The 22,292-nt window shown below is 43.3% G+C and overlaps 1 protein-coding gene across 5 annotated transcripts in view; it reads right to left on the minus strand.

Moving 5' to 3' along the window:
* Positions 1-22,292, minus strand: part of ZNF521 (zinc finger protein 521) — a 498,777-nt gene that overhangs the window by 389,757 nt on the left and 86,728 nt on the right. For all 5 annotated transcript variants that reach the window (XM_077270378.1, XM_077270376.1, XM_077270379.1 and 2 more), the window contains one exon: positions 3,283-3,462. Coding sequence is in view for 2 of the 5 variants with exons in the window: in XM_077270376.1 (XP_077126491.1) it covers positions 3,283-3,462 (180 nt within the window). In the remaining 3 variants the exon portion in view is untranslated. The remainder of the gene's footprint in view (positions 1-3,282; positions 3,463-22,292) is intronic.

A 22,292-nucleotide genomic window follows, 5' to 3' on the forward strand; every position in this document is an offset into this window, starting at 1 on the left:
GCCACACGCAAAACTTGCACACGCAGAAAAATTGCCACATGCACAAAAGTTGCAACACATGCAAAAGTTGCCTCACACAAAACTTGCACATACTCAAAAGGCACCACACATAAAACTCGCCACACGCAAAACTCACCATGCGCAAAACTTGCTGCACACAACTTGCTACACTAACCTGTCACATGCAACTCGACACACAAAAAGTTGCTACACGCATGTCGCCACACAAAACTCATCTCACAAAAGTCGCTACATGCATGTCGCCACACGCAACTCAACACACACAACTTGACACATGAAACTCGCCCTAAAACACATACAAGTCTGGTATTATCCTTCAAAAATAAAAATCTGATTAATAAGCAGACAAACTACAAGAGCAACAAATGTACCATATAGGAATCCGGCAGCTGTCAGTCACATGACCTGTCTATTATGTGTATGTGTGAGCTAATATATACTGCCAGGGGGAGGGCTTACTGTTGGCTGGGGATTTATCAGGCTGCCATTTTAGCTTACAAATACTGAGGTAAAAATACTGACCAAATAACGTGTGAACGAGGGCTAATACAGGAGGAGATGACATACAGATATATACTATATACAGGAGGAGATGACACACAGGTATATACTATTTACAGGGGAGATGACACACAGGTATATACTATATACAGGAGGAGATGACACACAGATATATACTATATACAGGAGAGATGACACACAGGTATATACTATATAGAGGAGGAGATGACATACAGGTATACACTATATACAGGAGGAGATGACACACAGGTATATACTATATACAGGAGCAGATTACCTACAGGTATATAGTATATACAGGAGGAGATGACATACAGGTATATGCTATGTATAGCAGGTGATGACATACAGGTATATACTATATACAGGAGGAGATGACACACAGATATATACTATATATAGGTGAGATGACACACAGGTATATACTATATACAGGAGATTACATACAGGTATATCTAATATATAAAGCTGTATGTGTGTATGTTTGTATGTATGTAGGTATGTATGTCCGGGATTGGCATCTGAACCGTCGCAGCTACAGCCACAAAATTTTGCATAGTCACACGTCTGGACCCCGAGAGCGTCATAGGCTATGTTGTGAGGTGAAATTTTAACCCCGCGCTTTCCAATTCACCAAACAATTTTGCCCCTATCTACATAATGGGGAAAAAGTGAAAGGAAAAGTGTTGGAGGCGTCGCAGCTACAGGCACAAAATTTTGCACAGTCACACGTCTGGACCCCGAGAGCGTCATAGGCTATGTTGTGAGGTGAAATTTTAACCCCGCGCTTTCCAATTCACCAAACAATTTTGCCCCTATCTACATAATGGGGAAAAAGTGAAAGGAAAAGTGTTGGAGGCAAATTAACAGCTGCCAGATGTGAACAAGGGGGACTTAAAGAATGACAGCGATGGCGCCAAAGAGTATATACTGTACAGTTGCTAAGGTGGGGCCCCAACATGGGATAATCACCACACCACCACGGGGATATGAACACACACACAAAATGCGCCACACACTACCACGTGCTCGAACACATATACGACCCTCAGCGCACATTTCACCACACATACACCAGCCTTGCCACATAAAAGTAGAAACACAAAAGTCGCCGCTCAAAACTCGCCACGCGCAAAACTCTCCACATGCAAAACTCGCCACACGTGCAAAACTCACCTCATGGAAAACTCGCCACACGCAAAACTTGCACACGCAGAAAAATTGCCACATGCACAAAAGTTGCAACACATGCAAAAGTTGCCTCACACAAAACTTGCACATACTCAAAAGGCACCACACATAAAACTCGCCACGCGCAAAACTCGCCATGCGCAAAACTTGCTGCACACAACTTGCTACACTAACCTGTCACATGCAACTCGACACACAAAAAGTTGCTACACGCATGTCGCCACACAAAACTCATCTCACAAAAGTCGCTACATGCATGTCGCCACACGCAACTCAACACACACAACTTGACACACGAAACTCGCCCTAAAACACACACAAGTCTGGTATTATCCTTCAAAAATAAAAATCTGATTAATAAGCAGACAAACTTCAAGAGCAACAAATGTACCATATAGGAATCTGGCAGCTGTCAGTCACATGACCAGTCTATTATGTGTATGTGTGAGCTAATATATACTGCCAGGGGGGAGGGCTTCCTGTTGGCTGGGGATTTATCAGGCTGCCAATAGCAACCAATCACAGCTCAGCTTCTATTTTGCTACAGTTAATTAATCTGAGCTCTGATTGGTTAATATAGGCAACAAAGACATTCTCAGTATAACAAAGCTAATATATGTTGTGAAATGCTTCTATTAGCTTAGTTTTTGCCTTTTAATAATTACATTTCTATCTATTTGTTTTGTGGTTTTTGTGTGCAGAATAAATTTTTGTTAACACATTCTATCTTGCTAACAGCAGTCATTAACCCGGGCGAAGCCGGGTAGTACAGCTAGTTTGTAATAAACCCCAAAACCTTATACTGACCTATTTTGCTCACCACTCTAGTTGCTCAGCTTCTCGCTGCCTACCATCGGATCCACTTCTTTATGCTATTACACGCCACATCTCCAGTTTCTTCACTTTAGGCCAGGACTTCCAGCTGTGTCCAGGCATCGGAGGTCAGTGCACATCGTAAGGATGCGGTGCACTTCTTGACGTCACAACGCCGCAACCTCACAACACCCAGTGGCCTAGATGCCGATGGAAGACCTGTCCTATAGTGAACATGCAGCGAGCGATGGCAGACAAAAGTGGAACGGATTGCAGTGAGGCGGCTGGAGAGGTGAGAAATAAGGTAAGCATTTGTTGACGTTTTTCACATCTTACGTTCTTATCTACAAGTCATACGCAAGTCAGATGTTCGTAGCTCAGGGACTGCCTGTAGGCTGTAAATGTGCTACATCTATATGAGGCAAGGCAAGGATGCTAGTGTCTACCCCACATACTGATAAGAAGCCTGTATAAACCGTTCCTTCAACATCGAACGGACAGCTGTGACATTGGATATATAACATTCAGCAAGCAGCAATTTGCTTGCAATAGTATCTTCAATACATCTTTACAGACATTCTTAAAGGTCATACAAGTTATCAGTGCAATGACTGAGCTGCATACAAGTGCCCTTCTACAACCAAACACTGAAGTATAGGAAACTGCTTACAAGGAGACATTTAAGGTCAAATGAAGATGAACGGAAATTGTCAGCCAGTAATAAGAGTTATTTACCTGTCAGCTGACACTGACTGATCTTGTGTTCGGTGATATCACTCAGCGACTCAAACACCTGAAGGCAACTGTCACAGCTGTGAGCGGCTTCTTCCTCTAGTTCTTCCCCCTCCTCCTGCCTTTTCTTGCAATCTGTCGCTTCACCATCTTCAGATTTATCGTCTAGTTTACAGTTGGGATCTGAAAAACAAGAAAGGATGGACCTATGAAAACAATGCAAGCACTTCGAGAACAGTTTCTATATAAAAAATATATCTCTAAAAATGACTAAAATCAGGCATAAAAATAAAACTGATATGAAAAACAAGTCATGCAAATCTGTAAATTAGTTCTTCTCCAGAAGGTTGAAAACTGTCTTTATAGTGCCACCTATTGCAATGAACCTTACATCATGACTAGGGATTTTAGCCAAAAAAAAAGAATCTCCTTCAAATAGCAAAGACACCTATCTGCAGAGAATTAAGTAAAGAGCAGGGTACTGGTTCCCTAGGTGTGAGCCTTTGACATTTCTGCTTGGACAAAGGCATCTTGCATACACTTTTACCAAGAGAGCAAAGCCTGGCTTCCAAAACCCTTGTGCCAGCTCATGTTCTAAACAAGGAAAAACGGTACCCCTACGAAACCTACATCATACATAGGTGACAGTGAGTAGAGCAAATTTTAAAGTAAATCTGCCAGGGAGATCCACCTTTCCTCCTCCCAAACCACATGTATGGGTAAAGCCATCAACACCTGTTTATCTTCTATCTGTTGCTTTATTTCTGAGAAATCAATGTCTTAATTCAAATGCAAATGAAGCGTTGGGTGCTATGCATGTAACAGAGCACTTCCCAAGTGTCTGCCTCTTGAGGTTATTTCCCCACCAAGCACCATCCCTTTTAGCTTGATTGATGGTTCACAGTTTGTGTGACAGGTGTAGGTCCCAGATGAGGAAACCACATTGATCTATATCCAACTCTTGGGCCTCATTCAGACGTCCATGAGTCACAGACGTGTTCTGAGTTTTCCTCGGATAGAACATATATCTATTACAATCTATGAGGCTGATCACATATCTGTGGTTTTGTGGACTAACTGGAGCTTAACCAGTCAGAACATGGTGAAGGAAGGTCTGTGCTTCACCATTGACTGTTCATGGCAACATTTGCTCAAGGCCTTCATTTCTCATAAAATGTCTTTCCTATACTCAGCTGAACATTGACATAAGCAGAAGAGGGGTCAGTTATCTTGCTACACCAGATATTGCTGTAGCCAGTGAAAGGCCTGTGCACCATATAATCACTTCTGTCAAAACGGCCTCCCCAGTTGCGCCTCACTAACAACTGGGGAAACTTTGCCAGTGATGTCGGTCTCTCAGTATGAAAAGCGCTGGGCTAGGTAATCTCCTCGGAGGCAGCAGACATCTCTAGGAATCGAGCTTATTTTTACTCTTATCTACACAGATTCATTGCAATGTGCTCATCAGCTACACTGTTTTTATTTTTTGTATGCATACAACAAGCATTCCATCACTAACATCAAGATACAAGATGGAAAATGGGGAGCAATTCAAATGCAAAGTACATTAGAAAGTTTAATGTAAAGTTTAATATCCTCAGTGTCCTGGAAAATGAATGCAAATTTTCAGAAAGGAACATGCTTGGTATACATTTGTCATCAATCAATAGCATGATTGATTCCTAAAGAAAATTGAAAGCAAGGTAATAAGATAAATGTCTACGACGGTAAAGCAGGCGGTGACCTGCTATAATGGTGATAATGGACAATTTCTCCTGAAAGAAATCATGCATATGTATAAGGTGAAAAGCTGTATGTATTCTTCCTTGGAAGCACTGACTCCATAAGAGAAGATCATTGCACAGGAGCACACAGAGCTTTATGGCTGCACAGTAAGGAGCGGCACAGAATCAGTGCATTGGCCTCCGCAGTGCACTTTTATGAAGCGCAAGGCAGGGAGTTCACAAATTTACTAGGGTGATCATTAGTATACTGTCATACTTTATGCACAAACAAATTAAAGTGTTATTCTTTTCCCCAATAAAACAAGTTATCCCCTAGGAGATACCTTGCCGATTGCTGGGTGTGCGAACGCTGGGACCCCTAAAGATCCCTACATCATTGGTCTGGAAACCCTAGAACCGGTTTTTGCATCCCTGTCATCAACAATACGGAGGTGAGCATGCTCGGCTATTACTCCAATCATTTTTATTGGGACTGCTGTAAATAGTTCAGACCAGATCATGGATGTATCCAGCAATCCCAAAGCGAATGAATGAAGAGGAGGTTGTTCATGCACACCTTCGCTCCATCCAGGAGACCAACCTTAGAATTGTTGGAGCTATTAGCTAGTTATTAGCTGTCCTATGGTTGGGGCTACCTTGTTTTTTGGGAATAACCCTTTAATGTTGTGTTTACAAGTGTTATATCCAATAGCCAATTATATTTTTATAATGAGCCATAAGACTCAAGATTACTCTTCTGAAAAAGACAAGAATTGTACTTTAAGTGCGGTTTCTTTGAAGTGTTGTCACATAGTTGGTAATACATAGGGTTTTAACTGCACAATGAAAAAAGTGTTCTGCTACAACAGGATACTAGGCATTAGATCCTACGTCCATTCTATGGAAGCAGGATGTTTTTGCAGTATGCAGTAGGAAACCTATGCCTCATCATCGGTATGGTAAAAACTTAGTGCCATCTGTTAACCTTAACTACTGTCTGCTAAGGACACTGTCTTCATAGATGGTACGAGAGGTAATGGATGCATCCTGAATACACAACTACATGCTAAAACAGAAAAGCTCAGAATGATGCTTATATTTTAATAAGACCATCGTATTCATCCAAACACATAGAAAATGGAGAAACGTCCACCTTGGAAATGAATCATACTTCTGAACAAACACTTCACAATCCAAAGTCTATTTAGCACATCAAATAGGGTAAAACAGATTTGTTTGCTAAAAAAAAGAATGGCTTCAACTATTGCAAATCAACAGCCAGCAGGTTTGCATCATTACACAGAAAATGTTTTAATGTTGATTTACTCTTTTCAAAGGGAAATTAAGGTTAAAGCATTGCTCCAGGTTTCCATTAGTAAATGTTTGTCAAAAACCTGATCTTCTAATTCAGTTTACGAGTGTGCATATTATAAACATTTTGTGCTTTTTCACAACAATCGGCTCACAAAGCACTGATGTACTAGTGAATTTATGATGGACAACATACAGCAGCCAATCAGAACTGCAGGGAGGAGGTAATTAGCAGTAGTCTGAACCAATGAGGAGATGGGAGGTGTGTTTTCAGATTACCGCAGACTCTCTACAGACGCTGTAACTAAGCTATAGTCACACATTACTAATGTTGCAATGAAGTGAAGTTTGTGCAAAGCAAACAATCTCAAGTGTAGAAGAAAATAAATCTGCATCTTTTTTATGATGACTAGTTAGGGTAACATGAATCTCTATCTGAAGCAACATTCCTAGCAGAAGAATCCTATTTGGAAAAACATGCTCATAACTTTCAAGCATACATTTTACAATAAGAATTTGTAAGTTTCACATTCAGAAGAGCAAAAGACTTAACAGCATTATGGGATGCAGAACATGATCACACTTTTCAAGTTCACAGAAGCTAAACCTTAACATTTTGAAAGCACATACGCAAAAATAATTGTATTAGGCTATGTGCCCACATTGCGGATTGGTGTGCGGATTTTTCCACACTGTTTTTGCAAAATCCACAGGTAAACTGCACTGGGGATTACCTGCGGATTTACTGCGTTTTTTGTGCGGTTTATGTGCGAATTCCACCTGCGGTTTTACACCTGCGGATTCCTATTGAGGAGCAGGTGTAAACCGCTGCGGAATCCACACAAAGAATTGACATGCTGTGGAAAAAACAACGCTGCGTTTCCGTGCGTTTTTTTCTGCAGCATGTGCACTGTGGATTTTGTTTTCCATACGTTTACATGGTACTGTACAACGCATGGAAAACAGCTTCAGATCCGCAGCGTCAAATCTGCTGCGGATCCGCAGCAAAATCTGCAACGTGTGCACATAGCCTTAGTGATAGAACAAAAAAAGCCCATCCTCATTCCTCAGGTGTGCACCACTCCCTTTCCTCCTGGCTTCCTTCTTGCCAGGGGACGATGCACTTCTGATGACTGGCTGTGCCACTGGCCTGAACTGTCTGCTCCCCGATTCTGCTATTGCTTTTTTCAGCATCTGAGGAGTGCCACTGAGCTTCTTTTGCAAGCTCTGCTGCAAACAGTTTGTAAGCACTGCACTCCTTGTCTAGTAGTCTGGCCACCATCAATAATAGACTGCAGAAGGGGCAGGAGAAAAGTGTTGGCAGACGTAGGTGATTGCACTACCTTATACCTCCGTGGGGAGCACAATTTGAGAAAAATATATATTATTAACCAACTGCCTGCGACTCCCCTGCATCTTTCTTAGGCCGGGTTCACATTAGCATACAGGGGCTTTGCGGAGGGCTGCGTACTTCCTCCGTTTAGCTCCGCCTACTTCCGCACACTTCTGCATGCATCCTGCGTACCTATCGTTTTGACGCGCTCGCCGTGTGGTCGGCGGGCACGTCAAAATAACGAATCCACATACATTCGCAGGTCCAATGTTAAAGATAGGTACGCAGGACGCATGCAGAAGTGTGCAGAAGTAAGCAGAGCTTAATGGAGGATGTTCGCAGCCCTCCAAAAAGCCCCCAAAAGCTATTGTGAACTTAGCCTTAGTGAGTCACTGCATTCAGTATTGCAATTTAGTGATTGCCAGCGTGCAGGTACACAGATGACCAATGTCAGTTACTAACATAATTCACTAGCCTGCCTGTGTTCCATTTGTCACCAGCAGTACTGAACATTACAAAAAAGTAGCAATGGGAATCGGAAGGTTCTTACAGGGTTACCCAAACTAGTTGTCAAAAAATTACAGTTGGTTCGGTGAAACAGTAAAATGCAAGATGTCGATTTAGTTCTCTTCATTTAAAATTGCGTTCATGTCTTTAAAACACGAAGAGGTATAAACGCCAAAGCTGCAGAGGACGAGAAGCACTAATTAACTCTCTGCCCCAGCAGCGTGATTAGGGCAGTTCTTCATGCTACTGGTGTCACTGCAGCGCTGCAGAGGGGCCAAAGATGAAGGAAATGTATGCGCTCAATAGTGAAGACGAAGATTCGAGGGATTTTTAATGTAAAGTGGTGGGTGACTACAATATACTGAGGGAGAGATAGTTGGAGACAACATTATTGAGAGCCGGGAGCATGGGTGGGCAGTGTGAGAAGGAAGCACAATATGGAGAGGTGGTAGCATGAGGGGCAGTGTGAGGAGGAAACACAGTATGGCGAGAGGAGAGCATGATGGGAGGTTTAAAGGTGAAGCACAGTAAAGAGGGCAGCGTAGGTGTGCAGTGTGAACAGTGGGCAGTGTGGGTGGCGGACAACGAAGATGGGGAGATGATGAAGATAGGGACAGAAAAACTGTAAAGAGAGGAGAGGAGACAGTGTATAGGCAATAGTTCATAAAGGAGGATGGTGTTCCAGTTGTAATTCACAAGGGGATGGTGTGAAGGCAATATTTTTTTGGAGCGTACAGTGTGGTAGTAATAAGTGGGAATGGTATGGTGGTTATTTTTCATAAGGCAGGCTGGTGTGGTAGTCATTGTTCATAAAAAGGTGTGTTGAGGTCATATTTCATATGAGCGGACAATGTGGCAGTTATAGTGTGTTGCTTATAGTTTATAAGGGAGGACAGTGTGGTAGTTATAGTTCATAAGAGCAGACAATGTGGAGGTTAGAGTTCATAAGGGGTCAGCATGTCAGAAATATTTTATAGGAGTAGACAATGTGTCAGTTATAGATTAGATGGGGGATGGTATAGCATATTTAGTTTGTTAGGGCAGGCAGTGTGGCAGTTCATAATATACCGGTAGATAGTGTGAAAGCAAAATTTTATAGGTGAGTACAGTGCTGAGACAATATACCATAAAAGGGACACAAAAAGGGAGCTGTGTATGTGAAAAGCCATCACATAATCCAGATTAGATAGAGAAAAAAAAAGGATGAGAATGAGTCCAAATTGCAGAAGAAGATGCCACCTTAAATATACAGTACGTGGATGCAAATTGTTTATTTATAATACTACTAGATGGTGGCCCGATTCTAACGCATCGGGTATTCTAGAGTATGCATGTCCATGTAGTATATTGCCCATTTACGTAGTATATTGCCCAGTCACGTAGTATATTGCCCAGCGACGTAGTATATTGCCCAGCTACATAGTATACAGCACAGCGACGTAGGATATTGCGCAGCTACGTAGTATATTGCACAGAGCCACATAGTATATTGCCCAGCTTTGTAGTATATTGCCCAGCCACGTAGTATATTGCCCAGCCACGTAGTATATTGCCCAGCCACGTAGTATATTGCCCAGCCACGTAGTATATTGCCCAGCCTTGTAGTATACAGCAGAGCCACGTAGGATATTGCCCAGTGACGTAGTATATTACCGAGGCACGTATAGGGCCAAAAAATAAAAAATAAACATACTCACCTAACAATCCGAGGGCCCCTTGTAGTGTATCATACTCACCATTCTTGTCGCTGCTCCTCTGCGTCCTGCCTCTTCTCTTCCTGGGATCCTGTGCAGATGGTAGTGGTCGGCTTCAGGAAAATGGCCGCTGGATGCTGCGCGTGCGCAGATCGAGATCGCGGCGGCCATTTTCCTGAAGCAGAGTTCCATTGCAAGTGCCAGGGCTGGTGGGAGCAGGACCTATGAAGACGTCGCGGTCACATGACCGTGACGTCACGGCAGGTCCTTGCCGCACACCAGCCCTGGGACGGGACCGGACCGCAAGCTGACGCTTGTAATGGAGCGGTCCGGGGAGCGTGGCGAGGAGCGAGAAAGGCGGCGGAGGGTGAGTATAGCAGGTTTTTTTTTTTTATTTATTATTTTTAACATTACATTTTGTACTATTGATGCCGCATAGGCAGCGTCAATAGTACAAAGTTGGGGACACACAGGGTTAATAGCAGCGGTAACGGAGTGCGTTACCCGCGGCATAACGCGGTCCGTTACCGCCGGCATTAACCCTGTGTGAGCGGTGTATGCGGGCGCCGGCAGTGAGTGCGGGGAGTAAGCGGCCATTTTTTTCTGGACTGTGCGCGTCGCTGATTGGTCGCGGCAGCCATGACAGGCAGCTGCCGAGACCAATCAGCGAACGAATAACGGTGACAGACAGAAGGACAGACGGAAGTACCCTTAGACAATTATATATATAGATGTTTAATCAATACAGTTCCTGTATGTGCTGCAGTCTGATGATGGCTGTTAATAACAACTCCCTTAGTAATGTTGAGATCATACTGGGAATTGAAGGTTCATGATACACAAATGTACAGTATGTACAGAAAGTATTGATACCCCTTTAGATTTTTCACTCTGTTTCATTGCAGCCATTTGGTAAATTCAAAAAAGTTCATTTTTTCTCATTAATGTACACACTGCGCCCCATCTTGACTGAAAAAAAAAACAAATGTAGAAATTTTTGCAAATTTATTGAAAAAGAAAAACTGAAATATCACATGGTCATAAGTAGTCAGACCCTTTGCTCAGACACTCATATTTAAGTCACATGCTGTCCATTTCCTTGTGATCCTCCTTGAGATGGTTCTACTCCTTCATTGGAGTCGAGCTGTGTTTAATTAAACTGATACGACTTGATTTGGAAAGGCACATACCTGTCTATATAAGACAAAACAGCTCACAGTGAATGACAGGCCAAATGAGAATCATGAGGTCAAAGGAACTGCCAAGGAGCTCAGAGACAGAATTGTGGCAAGGCACAGATCTGGCCAAGGTTACAAAAGAATTTCTGCAGTACTCAAGGTTCCTAAGAGCACAGTGACCTCCAAAGTCCTTAAATGGAAAATGTTTGGGACCACCAGAAGTCTTCCAAGACCTGGCTGTCCAGTCAAACTGAGCAATCGTGGGAGAAGAGCCTTGGTGAGAGACGTAAAGAAGAACCCCAAGATCACTGTGGCTAAGCTCCAGAGATGCAATAGGGAGATGGGAGAAAGTTCCACACAGTCAACTATCACTGCAGCCCTCCACCAGTCAGGCCTTTATGGCAGAGTGGCCAGACAGAAGCCTCTCCTCAGTGCAAGACATATGAAAGCCCGCTTAGAGTTTTCTAAAAAAAACATGAAGGACTCCCAGACTATGAGAAATAAGATTCTCTGGTCTGATGAGACGAAGATAGATCTTTTTGGTGATAATTAGTCATGAGCGAGTGTGCTCATTACACGGGTTTTCCGAGCATGCTCGGGTGATCCCTGAGTATTTTTGGCGTGCTCGTAGATTATGTTTGTGTCGCCGCTTCTGCATGATTTGCGGCTGCTAGACAGCCTGAATACATGTGGGGATTCCCTATCAAACAGGCAATCGCTGCATGAAGCAAATCATACAGCTGTGGAGACACAAACATATTCTACGAGAACGCCAAAAATACTCGGAGATCACACGAGCAAGCTCGGAAAACCCGAGTAACGAGCACACTCGTTCATCACTAGTGATAATTTTAAGTGGTTTGTGTGGAGAAAACCAGGCACTGCTCATCACCTGTCCAATACAATCCCAACAGTGAAATATGGTGGTGGCAACATCATGCTATGGGGGTGTTATTCAGCTGCAGGGACAGGACGACTGGTTGCAATTGAAGGAAAAATGAATGCGGCCAAGTACAGAGATAAAATGGATAAAAACCTCTTCCAGAGTGCAATGGACGTAAGACTTGGCTGAAGATTCACCTTCCAACAAGACAATGACCCTAAGAACCCAGCTAAAATAACAAAGGAGTGGCTTAACAACAACTCTATGACCATTCATGACTGACCCAACTAGAGCCCTGACCTAAACCCAATTGAGCATCTCTGCAGAGACCTGAAAATGTCTGTCCACCAATGTTCACTATCCAACCTGGCGCAACTGGAGAGGATCTGCAAGGAAGAGTGAACAGGATTGCCAAATCCAGGTGTGAAAAACTTGTTGCATCATTCCCAAGAAGTCTCCAGGCTGTACTAGCTCAAAGGGTGCTTCTACTTAATACTGAGCAAAGGGTCTGAATACTCATGACCATGTAATACTTCAGTTTTTCTTTTTTAATAAATTTGCAAAAATTGCTACATTTCTGTCTTTTTTCAGTCAAGATGGGGTGCAGAGTGTACATTAATGTGAAAAAATGAACTTTTTTGAATTTACCAAATGGTTGCAATGTAACAGAGGGAACAATTTAAAGGGGTCTGAATACTTTCCGTACCCACTGTATATGGCAGAGGCTGCATTCATGTACTATGATGGTTCTGGTGTTTTAATTACATTCGGAGTCCATAGAAAACTATTAATTGTTATACGAGTTATAATGATCACAGTTTGTTATCAGCTCTCTATATCAAAGAGCAGATACAAGTGTGGGAATAATGTTTCAGCAGATTGTATCATATATGACAGATTTAGGCAAAATTTACACAAAGCTCTTGATCCTCAGGAAAGAAGCTGTTTTGAAAACTGTATTTGTTCCATCATGGATCCCTTTACCTATTTTGGGGTCTGTTTAGTTTCGGTAAGGGTGTCTGTGAAATCATGGACACCTTAATTGGAACCATACAGATCACATAGTTTTGCTTGCTATTGAACAAATTATAAAAATGGATAAACCAATATATGGTACATACTGTAAAATAACTTTTAAAAACTACAAAACTTTTCCATTTGTGCTACAACCAATTACGATATAAAAAACAGATGAAAAGGGAGAATTGGTCTGACAGGGGAACAGCTTGTACACTGCAGTGTGATTGGTGAGCTTGAATGCAATTGAAATGTTTTGATAAATAAGACTGAACTGTTCGTTTTTCTTTGTTTGCATTGGTCAATACAAATAAAGATTTTGGCAATTACTGATAAGTACGAATGAGTCAAGGTTGTAGTAAACCCATTGCGGAAGGCAAGAAAAACCAATACATTCGATTCTTAGAAGGTCACTTTCTCTGGATTCAACCTATTCTTCTTTTCTTCCTTCTAAGAAGTCAATGCTCCAACTATACATCAATTGCCTGGCTCAAAGCTGCAATTTACATTTACATTAATAGGGTTTAGCATTTACATTCTTCTATGCCTAAATTCTAGAAAAACTATAAAACAGAAATCAACACAAGAATAGCAATTGATTAATATTAAACTAAATGCAAACTAAATATTTCCTGTCCCAGCATAAACAGCTCTGGCCAAAAGTGTTGGCACCCTTGAAATTGTTTCAGAAAATTAAGTATTTTTCCTAGAAAATATTGCAATTACACATTTTGTTATACATGTTTATTTCCTATGTATGTATTGGAGCAACAACAAAAAACAAGAGAAAAAAGGCACAGTTGACATAATTTCACACGAAACCCCAAAAATGGGCAGGACAAAATTGTTGGCATCCTCAGCTTAATATTTGGTTGCACACACTTTGGAATAAATAACTGCATGTTAGGACTAGCGGAACGCACCGAGTAATGAGAAATAGATACGAGGTGCGTTCGAACCGTGCAGAGATACCTGCTGCTAAGCAATGGCGGATGGACACTAACCTCACCCCGTGTGAAATGTAAGCGACCTCTGTTGCTTCACAGAGTCGCGCTGTACACAGAAAACTATTACCCTAACTAGGGTGGTGCTTGCTCTGGAACTCTTCTGTGCTAACAGCACACATGAAGGAACCAGATGCTAAACCAAGGCTAATTGCCCCCACTGACACTAGTGTGAGTGCCTGAGTGTAGAGCCCAAGAGCTAAACAGACTCTCCACATATGACTGAGTGGTAGTGTAATAATTATAGGGGATAACTCAGGAGACTCTTTGCGTGGAACAAGACAACTAGAGGACACAGTTTTATAAGTGGTAAAGTCTATACTATCACACGGTGATTCAAACAGGTGCAGAGAGAAACTCAAGTCCACAACACTTGGTGTAAATATTAAGCGCAGCTTAGCAGCCTATAGGAAACTTCAGAGGAAAATGCAATCAAGCAGAAAGTCTATGAAGCACAGTTATTCTTGAGGATACTTGACACGAATAAGTCCTTGTGTTAGTCCAAACACAGATAGATATGCTTATAAGGCACTTCAAATAATATCTTAGCACAACCAGGGAGGCCTGGGTAATAGTCTCAGGTTTTTGCACAGCAGCAACAGCTTACATGTCCAGCAAATGCAGATGGAAGTAAACACGAGCAGCAGATGAAGGAGGATTACTGGAAACTGGTGTATGCAGCAGGAACTCAGAGCAGAGTAGCAGGATCACCACACAGGTTCACAGGAGCAGGTATATAGCCAGGGAGTCACCAAAGTCAGGAGCTGGATGCAAGACAGAATACTCTAGCACAGACTGAAGGCTGGGGTGGAGTTTTATAGCAGGAAGACACAGTGCACATGAGACCAAAGACACCATCTTGGAAAAGGGCAGGAATGCACAAAAAGGTAATAAAAAATGTTCAGAGTCCTGACATTACTCCCTCCTTAGAAGCGGCCTCTGGACGATCCTGGACCTGGTTTCTCAGGGAATCTCTGATGAAAGCGAGACATCTTCTGTTGGGCATTGATGTTTTCCACAGGTTCCCAAGAGTCTTCCTCAGGAGGATATCCCTGCCATCTTATCAGATATTGGAGCCGATTCCTGCGAATCCTGGAATCAACAATTTCCTCCACCACAAATTGTTCTTGCCCATCAATCACCACAGTCTGCGGAGGTGGCACCACACGTCCCTGGAAGGTATTAGGAGATACAGGCTTTAGTAAAGATACATGAAAAACTGGATGTACCTTCATAGTCCTAGGCAGCTTCAGCCGGCAGGCCACAGAGCTCACAATACCGTTGATCTTGAAAGGGCCAATGAATTTCTGTCTAACTTTTTGTGAAGGAACGTTTAACTTCAGATTCTTAGTTGCTAACCACACGGAATCTCCTACCTTGAACATGGGTGCAGGTTTACGGAATCTATCAGCCGATCTCTTATAACGTTCTTGAGCTGTGGTCAGGGATTCCTTCAGAACCTCCAGAAAGCAGACATTAATATTGAGTGCAGAGCAAAACCCCTTCCAGAATCTTGAAGTGAACTGTACTCCACGGTCAGAGATGATCTCATCCGGAACCACATGCAACCGATAGACATTCTGTATAACTAAGTTCACTGTATCTTTAGCTGAGGGGAGGCCGGTGCACGGAACAAAATGAGCAGCTTTAGTCAGGTGATCAACTACCACCATGATTGTATTCATGCCCCCTGATGTAGGCAGCTCCACAATAAAGTCCATTGATATAGACCCCCAAGGGCGGGACAGAACAGGTAATGGTTGTAGAAGACCCGTAGGTGCCACATGAGGAGTCTTGTAACGAGCACATACCTCGCAAGAGAGAACATAGTCCTTGGTATCCTTCAGGCAAGTTGGCCACCAGAAGAATAGGCTCAGGAACTCTTGTGTCTTCTGTACCCCCCTATGACCAGCCAACTTGGAGTCATGTACCAACTTGAGGATCTGCAGACGGACGACCTCAGGGATGTAGATACGTTGATCTCTGAACCACATGCCACCCTTAAAGACAAGATTAATATCCACAGGTGGGTTGGCCAGAAATACATCACTGTCATAGGCCTCCCTGCACTCCTTCCACAAGTCCTGATCGTGGATAACTCTGTTGAAATTGGCATCAGATAGAATGGTCTTGGACGGGGCTCCAGGTACGGAATCCGCAGCATGGATTCGGGATAAAGTATCAGCCTTCCCATTACGAGAACCTGGACGGTACGAGATAACAAAGTTAAATTGATTTAAAAATAAGTTCCAACGAGCCTGACGAGGAGAAAGACATCTAGCAGATCTAAGGAACTCTAAAGTGCGATGGTCAGTTAGCACTATGATCTGTTGTGCAGCTCCTTGCAGATGATGCCTCCATTCTTTGAAAGCCGCAATAATAGCCAGCAATTCCTTGTCTCCCACTTTGTAATTCTTCTCTGCTGAGGTTAGTCTACAGGAAAAGAAAGCACAAGGATGTAGCAGACCCTTCTCTCCAGTTCTTTGGGAGAGAATAGCCCCCAAAGCATTATCAGAAGCGTCCACCTCCACAATGAAAGAAAGTGTTGGATCTGGGTGTATCAACAGTGGTGCTGATGTGAAACAGATCTTAAGCCGATCAAAAGCTTCTTGAGCCTGTGATGACCACTTAAAGGGCTTTTCCTTCTTTGTCAAGGAAGTAATGGGACGGACAATATCAGAAACATTTCGAATGAAGCGTCTGTAGAAATTTGCAAAACCAATAAAACGTTGGACCTCCTTAATGTTCTTGGGTACCGGCCAGTCAAGGATAGCCTGAATCTTACCAGATTCCATGTTCAGCCCCTGGGGAGAGATGATATAACCTAAGAACTGTATCTCAGAACGATGGTACTCGCATTTCTCCGCCTTAATATACAGATGGTTCTCTTTCAGACGTCTTAAAACAGTTTTGACATGTTCTTCATGTTCCTGTAAAGAGTCTGAAAAGATTAGTATATCGCCCAAATAGATCACCACAAACTGGTCCAACAAATCTCTGAAAATGTCATTAGCGAGGTGTTGAAACATTGCAGGGGCATTACAAAGCCTGAAGGGCATGACGAGATATTCAAAGTGTCCATACCGGCATCTGAATGCTGTCTTCCACTCATCCCCTGGACGAATACGCACCAAATTATAAGCCCCACGAAGATCCAGTTTAGAGAACAGCTTAGCATGGCGGACTCTTTCCAGTAATTCGGGAATCAGAGGCAAAGGGTAACGGTTTTGTAAGGTTACCTTATTGAGTTCCCAATAGTCAACACAGGATCTCAGGGTCCCATCCTTCTTTTTTACAAAAAATATAGGTGCCCCTGCTGGTGAGGAAGAAGGACGTATGAAGCCTTTGGCCAGATTTTCATCAATATACTCCTTTAAGGCTTGAAGCTCAGGTGCCGCCAAAGGGTATACGTTACCAAAAGGAATAGCTGCCCCAGCTGCATTCTTCTTGTCACAGATGTCTGAGAACTCTTTATATGCTGGAGGTAAAGAAAATACCTGTACTTGTGGTTCCGTAGCCGTGGACTCAGGGACAGCTTCTGTTAACGCTGAGTTGCTCCTTGTTGGAAAGATAATCTCCTTGGTCTCCCAGTTGATAATTGGGTTCTGAGAACACAACCAAGGAATGCCTAAAATCACAGGAAAATGAGGAGAAGAAATTAGCAAGAAAGAAAGTTGCTCCTGATGATTAGGCTCCAACAAAATTTCAAGGGGTACGGTCTCCTGATCCACAGGCCCAGAGATTAAAGGTGACCCATCCACTGTTTCCATGGTAATTGGAGAGGCTCTTTGCTGAATTCCAATACCATGTTCCTTGGCAAATGCGATATCCATGAAATTGCCACCTGCACCAGAGTCAATCATAGCTGCACTGGAAATCCACTGTCCTGAACACAGGATCTTAATAGGGAGAGAACAGTGAGAGTTCTTTTCCTTAAGCTCCTTGGGGGGGTGAAGTCATAGAAAGTGAATGGAATACAGCGTTTAAAGGCAGGCTACATTCAGAGATGTCAGATTCATCATCACAGTTGTCATACTCCCCTACTGCTGCTAGCACCTTGTTAGGCCATCTAGGACACTTAGGCCATGTTCACACGCTGCGGGTTCCTCTGCGGGTTAATCCCGCAGCGGAATTGAAAATCTGCAGGGCAAAACCGCTGCGGTTATCCCTGCAGATTTATCGCGGTTTGTTCCGCGGTTTCCGCTGCGGGATTACTGCTGTACTATTGATGCTGCATATGCAGCAATATGCAGTATCAATAGTAATGGTAAAAATAATAAAAATTGGCTATACTCACCCTCTGACGTCGCGATCTCCCCGGCGCTGCAAGCGGCTGTGCCGACAAGGACCTTCGTGACGTCACGGTCATGTGACCGCGGCGTCATCACGGTCATGTGACCGCGACGTCACCACAGGTCCTATTCGCACAGCAACTGAGACCGGACGGCCGCGGGCAGCGCTGAGAGGTGAGTATAGCTTCATTTTTTATTTTAATTCTTTTTTTTACACTATTTTATGGTTCCCAGGGCCTGGAGGAGAGTCTCCTCTCCTCCACCCCGGGTACCACCCGCACATTATCCGCTTACTTCCCGCAACGTGGGCACAGCCCCATGCGGGAAGTAAGCGGTTCAATGCATTCCTATGGGTGCAGAATCGCAGCGATTCTGCACAAAGAAGTGACATGCTGCGGGTTGTAAACCGCTGCGTTTCTGCGCGGTTTTTCCCGCAGCATGTGCACTGCGGTTTGCGGTTTCCATAGGGTTTACATGTTAATGTAAACGCTATGGAAACTGCTGCGGACCCGCAGCATCAAAATCGCGGCGGTTCCGCGGTAAAAACCGCAGCGTGTGAACATGGCCTTAGGACAATTGATCAAGAAGTGGTCAGACTGGCCGCAGTAGAAACATAGACTTTCATGAAGGCGATGCTCCCAGCGCTCATTGATCTCGCGCCTCTGAACGGAATCAATTTGCATGGGCACCGCCTCCTCCTCCCAAGATGTTTTACCTGCAGGCTCTTTGGAAGGAAGGGAAAAGTTAGAAATACGGTTATATGCAGCAAACTTCTCCTGCCTACGCTCAGTAAGGCGAATGTCTATGCGCACACAATGCTGTATAAATGTCTCTAGCTCTTGTGGTGACTCAGAGCGAGCTAGTTCATCTTTTACAATACTAGACAGACCCCTTTTAAAAATAGGCAATTGTGGATAACTGTCCCAATTGGTATCTACCGCTAATCTCCTGAATTCAGTGGCATACTCAATAACAGAACATTTAGCCTGGCGTAAAGACAATAAAGCAGATTCAGCGGTTGCACGGCGATTAGGGTCATCAAACATTAATGCTATAGCGGCCAAGAAATCATCCAAGTTATTCAACCGTGGGTCACGAGACTCAATCATCGGATTCGCCCAGGCGAGCGCTCGTGCGGTCAGCAACATTATTACACACAATACTTTGGATCTATCATTAGGAAAACAGTCAGCATGCACATCAAAATATAGCATACAATGATTCACAAAGCCACGAAATTTGTCGATCACCATTAAATCTGAATGGGGGCAACTTAGGTGGGCTAGCTGGTGGCGGTTGCCCAGAGGGTAAAGTCACTTGTGCAGCTATTTGCGTGCTTATGTCCTGAAAAGCCCGTCCATACTGGGACTCTATGCCAGCAAGTTTGTTTTCCTGGGCTGCCATGCGGGTGCTTAAGTCCTGCAAAGTCTGTCCAAACACTTGTTGATTGTGTTCAAAGCTTCCAAACTTCTTTTGCAGACCTTCCACATCTTTCTGCAGTGATCTAATTATGGAAAACACCTGCTCTAATCTGCTCTCTGCAGTCATTGTTCCAGCAGTCTCCTCTTTTGGGGCTAGAGTATCCTGTAATAATTATAGGGGATAACTCAGGAGACTCTTTGCGTGGAACAAGACAACTACAGGACACAGTTTTAAAAGTGGTAAAGTCTATATTATCACACGGTGATTCAAACAGGTGCAGAGAGAAACTCAAGTCCACAACACTTGGTGTAAATATTAAACGCAGCTTAGCAGTCTATAGGAAACTTCAGAGGAAAATGCAATCACGCAGAAAGTCTATGAAGCACAGTTATTCTTGAGGATACTTGACACGAATAAGTCCTTGTTTTAGTCCAAACACAGATAGATATGCTTATAAGGCAGTTCAAATAATATCTTAGCACAACCAGGGAGGCCTGGGTAATAGTCTCAGGTTTTTGCAGAGCAGCAACAGCTTACATGTCCAGCAAATGCAGATGGAAGTAAACATGAGCAGCAGATGAAGGAGGATTACTGGAAACTGGTGTATGCAGCAGGAACTCAGAGCAGAGTAGCAGGATCACCAAACAGATTCACAGGAGCAGGTATATAGCCAGGGAGTCAACAGAGTCAGGAGCTGGATGCAAGGCAGAATACTCTAGCACAGACTGAAGGCTGGGGTGGAGTTTTATAGCAGGAAGACACAGTGCACATGAGACCAAAGACACCATTTTGGAAAAGGGCAGTAATGCACAAAAGGTAATAAAAAATGTTCAGAGTCCTGAAAGTTAGAGTATACACTGGCAACAGCCAAACACAATTGATACTAGCGCATGGCCATGCGGCCATGCAAACCTTTTATAATAGCTTCTTCAGGACCTTCCTAGTGGACGAATAGGAGCTGCAACAGGACCTGAGCATGTGACCCCTGACCTCCAATGAGAGGTCTTCCCTTGGGCATGCAGGACTTAGTCCCAGAAGCGTCTGCTCACCGCTGACCAGTACTGGCTACAATGGCTGAGCCTGGAAGGGCAGCAGTAACCAAGCGCACAGTCTCTGCCTTAGCCAGATGCTGGGACCGACATCTCCGCCTAGCAGGATCAACTGCGGCTGGAGAAGAATGGGAGACCGCAGCGGAGGTGGTTCGACATTCCCCCTGTGCAGCGGCGGAACTCGAGACCTAACACTGTAATCAATCACTTCCTATAACCGTCAACAAGCTTCTTACACTACTCAATAGGAATTTTGGACCACTCTTCTTTTGCAAACTGCTCCAATTCTCTCATATTTGAAAGGCGCCTCCCTTCCAACAGCAATTTTAAGATCTCTCCACAAGTGTTCAATGGGATTTAGATCCAGACACATTGATGGCCACTTCAGAGTTCCCCAGAGCTTTGTTTCCATCCATTTCTGGGAACTTGAAGTATGTTTGGTTTCATTGTCCTGTTGAAAAACTCATAACCTATGATGCAGGTTTCTGTCACCAGGCACTACGGTACATTGTGAACCAAAATCCATTAATAAATCTTCAGATTTCATGATGCTTTGAACACACTCAAGGCACCCAGTGCCAAAGGCAGCAAAACAGCCCTAAAACATCTTTGGACCTCCACCATACTTGACTGTAACTGTGTTATTTTCTTTGTAGGCATCATTCCATATTTTGTAAACAGAAGAATTACGGTATGTGCGTTACCAAACATCTCTATCTTGGTCTCATACATCTACATGACACTTTCCCAGAAGGATTTTGCCTTACACACATACATTTTGGCAAACTGCATTCTAGCTTTTTATGTCTCTGTGTCAGCAGTGGGTTTCCTCCTGGGTCTACTACCAAAGTGTTTCATTTCATTCAAATGTCAACGGATAGTTTTCTCTGACACTGATGCACCCTGAAGGACAGCTTAAATTTCTCTATAACTTGATTGGGGCTGCTTATTCACCATCCAGACTATTCTGCGTGGCAAATGTCCATCAATTTTTCTCTCCGTCCAAGTCCAGGAAGATTAGCTACAGTTCCATGGGTTGTAAACTTTTTGATTATGTTGCGCACCGAGGACAAAGAAGCATCAAGATCTCTGGAGATGGACTTTTACTCTTTAGATTTTTGATATTTTTCAACAATTTTGGTTCTCAAGTCCTCAAACAGTTCTCTTCTTCTTTTTCTGCTCTCCAAGCTTACTGTGGCACACAAAGACACACAATGCAAAGATTGAGTCAACTTCTCCCCTTTTTATCTGGTTTCAGGTATGATTATCATATTGCCCATACATGTTACTTGCCACAGACGAGTTTGAATGAGCATCATATGCTTGAAACAAAGTTGTTTAAAAACAATTTTAAAAAGGTGGCAACAATTTTTTCAGGCCCATTTTGGGGATTTAGTTTGAAATTATGTCCAATTTGCCCTTTTCTCTGTTTTTTTGTACTTCAATATACACAAAAGAAATAAACATGTATATAACAAAACATTTGTAATTGCAACAATTTTCTGGGAGAAATACTTAATTTTCTGGAATAATTTCAAGGGTGCCAACCCTTTCGGCCATGAGTGTGGTATTGACCTTGGATGAGTCATCAACATCAGA

The sequence above is a fragment of the Ranitomeya variabilis genome, chromosome 6 (genome assembly GCF_051348905.1).
Source record: "Ranitomeya variabilis isolate aRanVar5 chromosome 6, aRanVar5.hap1, whole genome shotgun sequence".
Lineage (NCBI taxonomy): Eukaryota > Metazoa > Chordata > Amphibia > Anura > Dendrobatidae > Ranitomeya > Ranitomeya variabilis.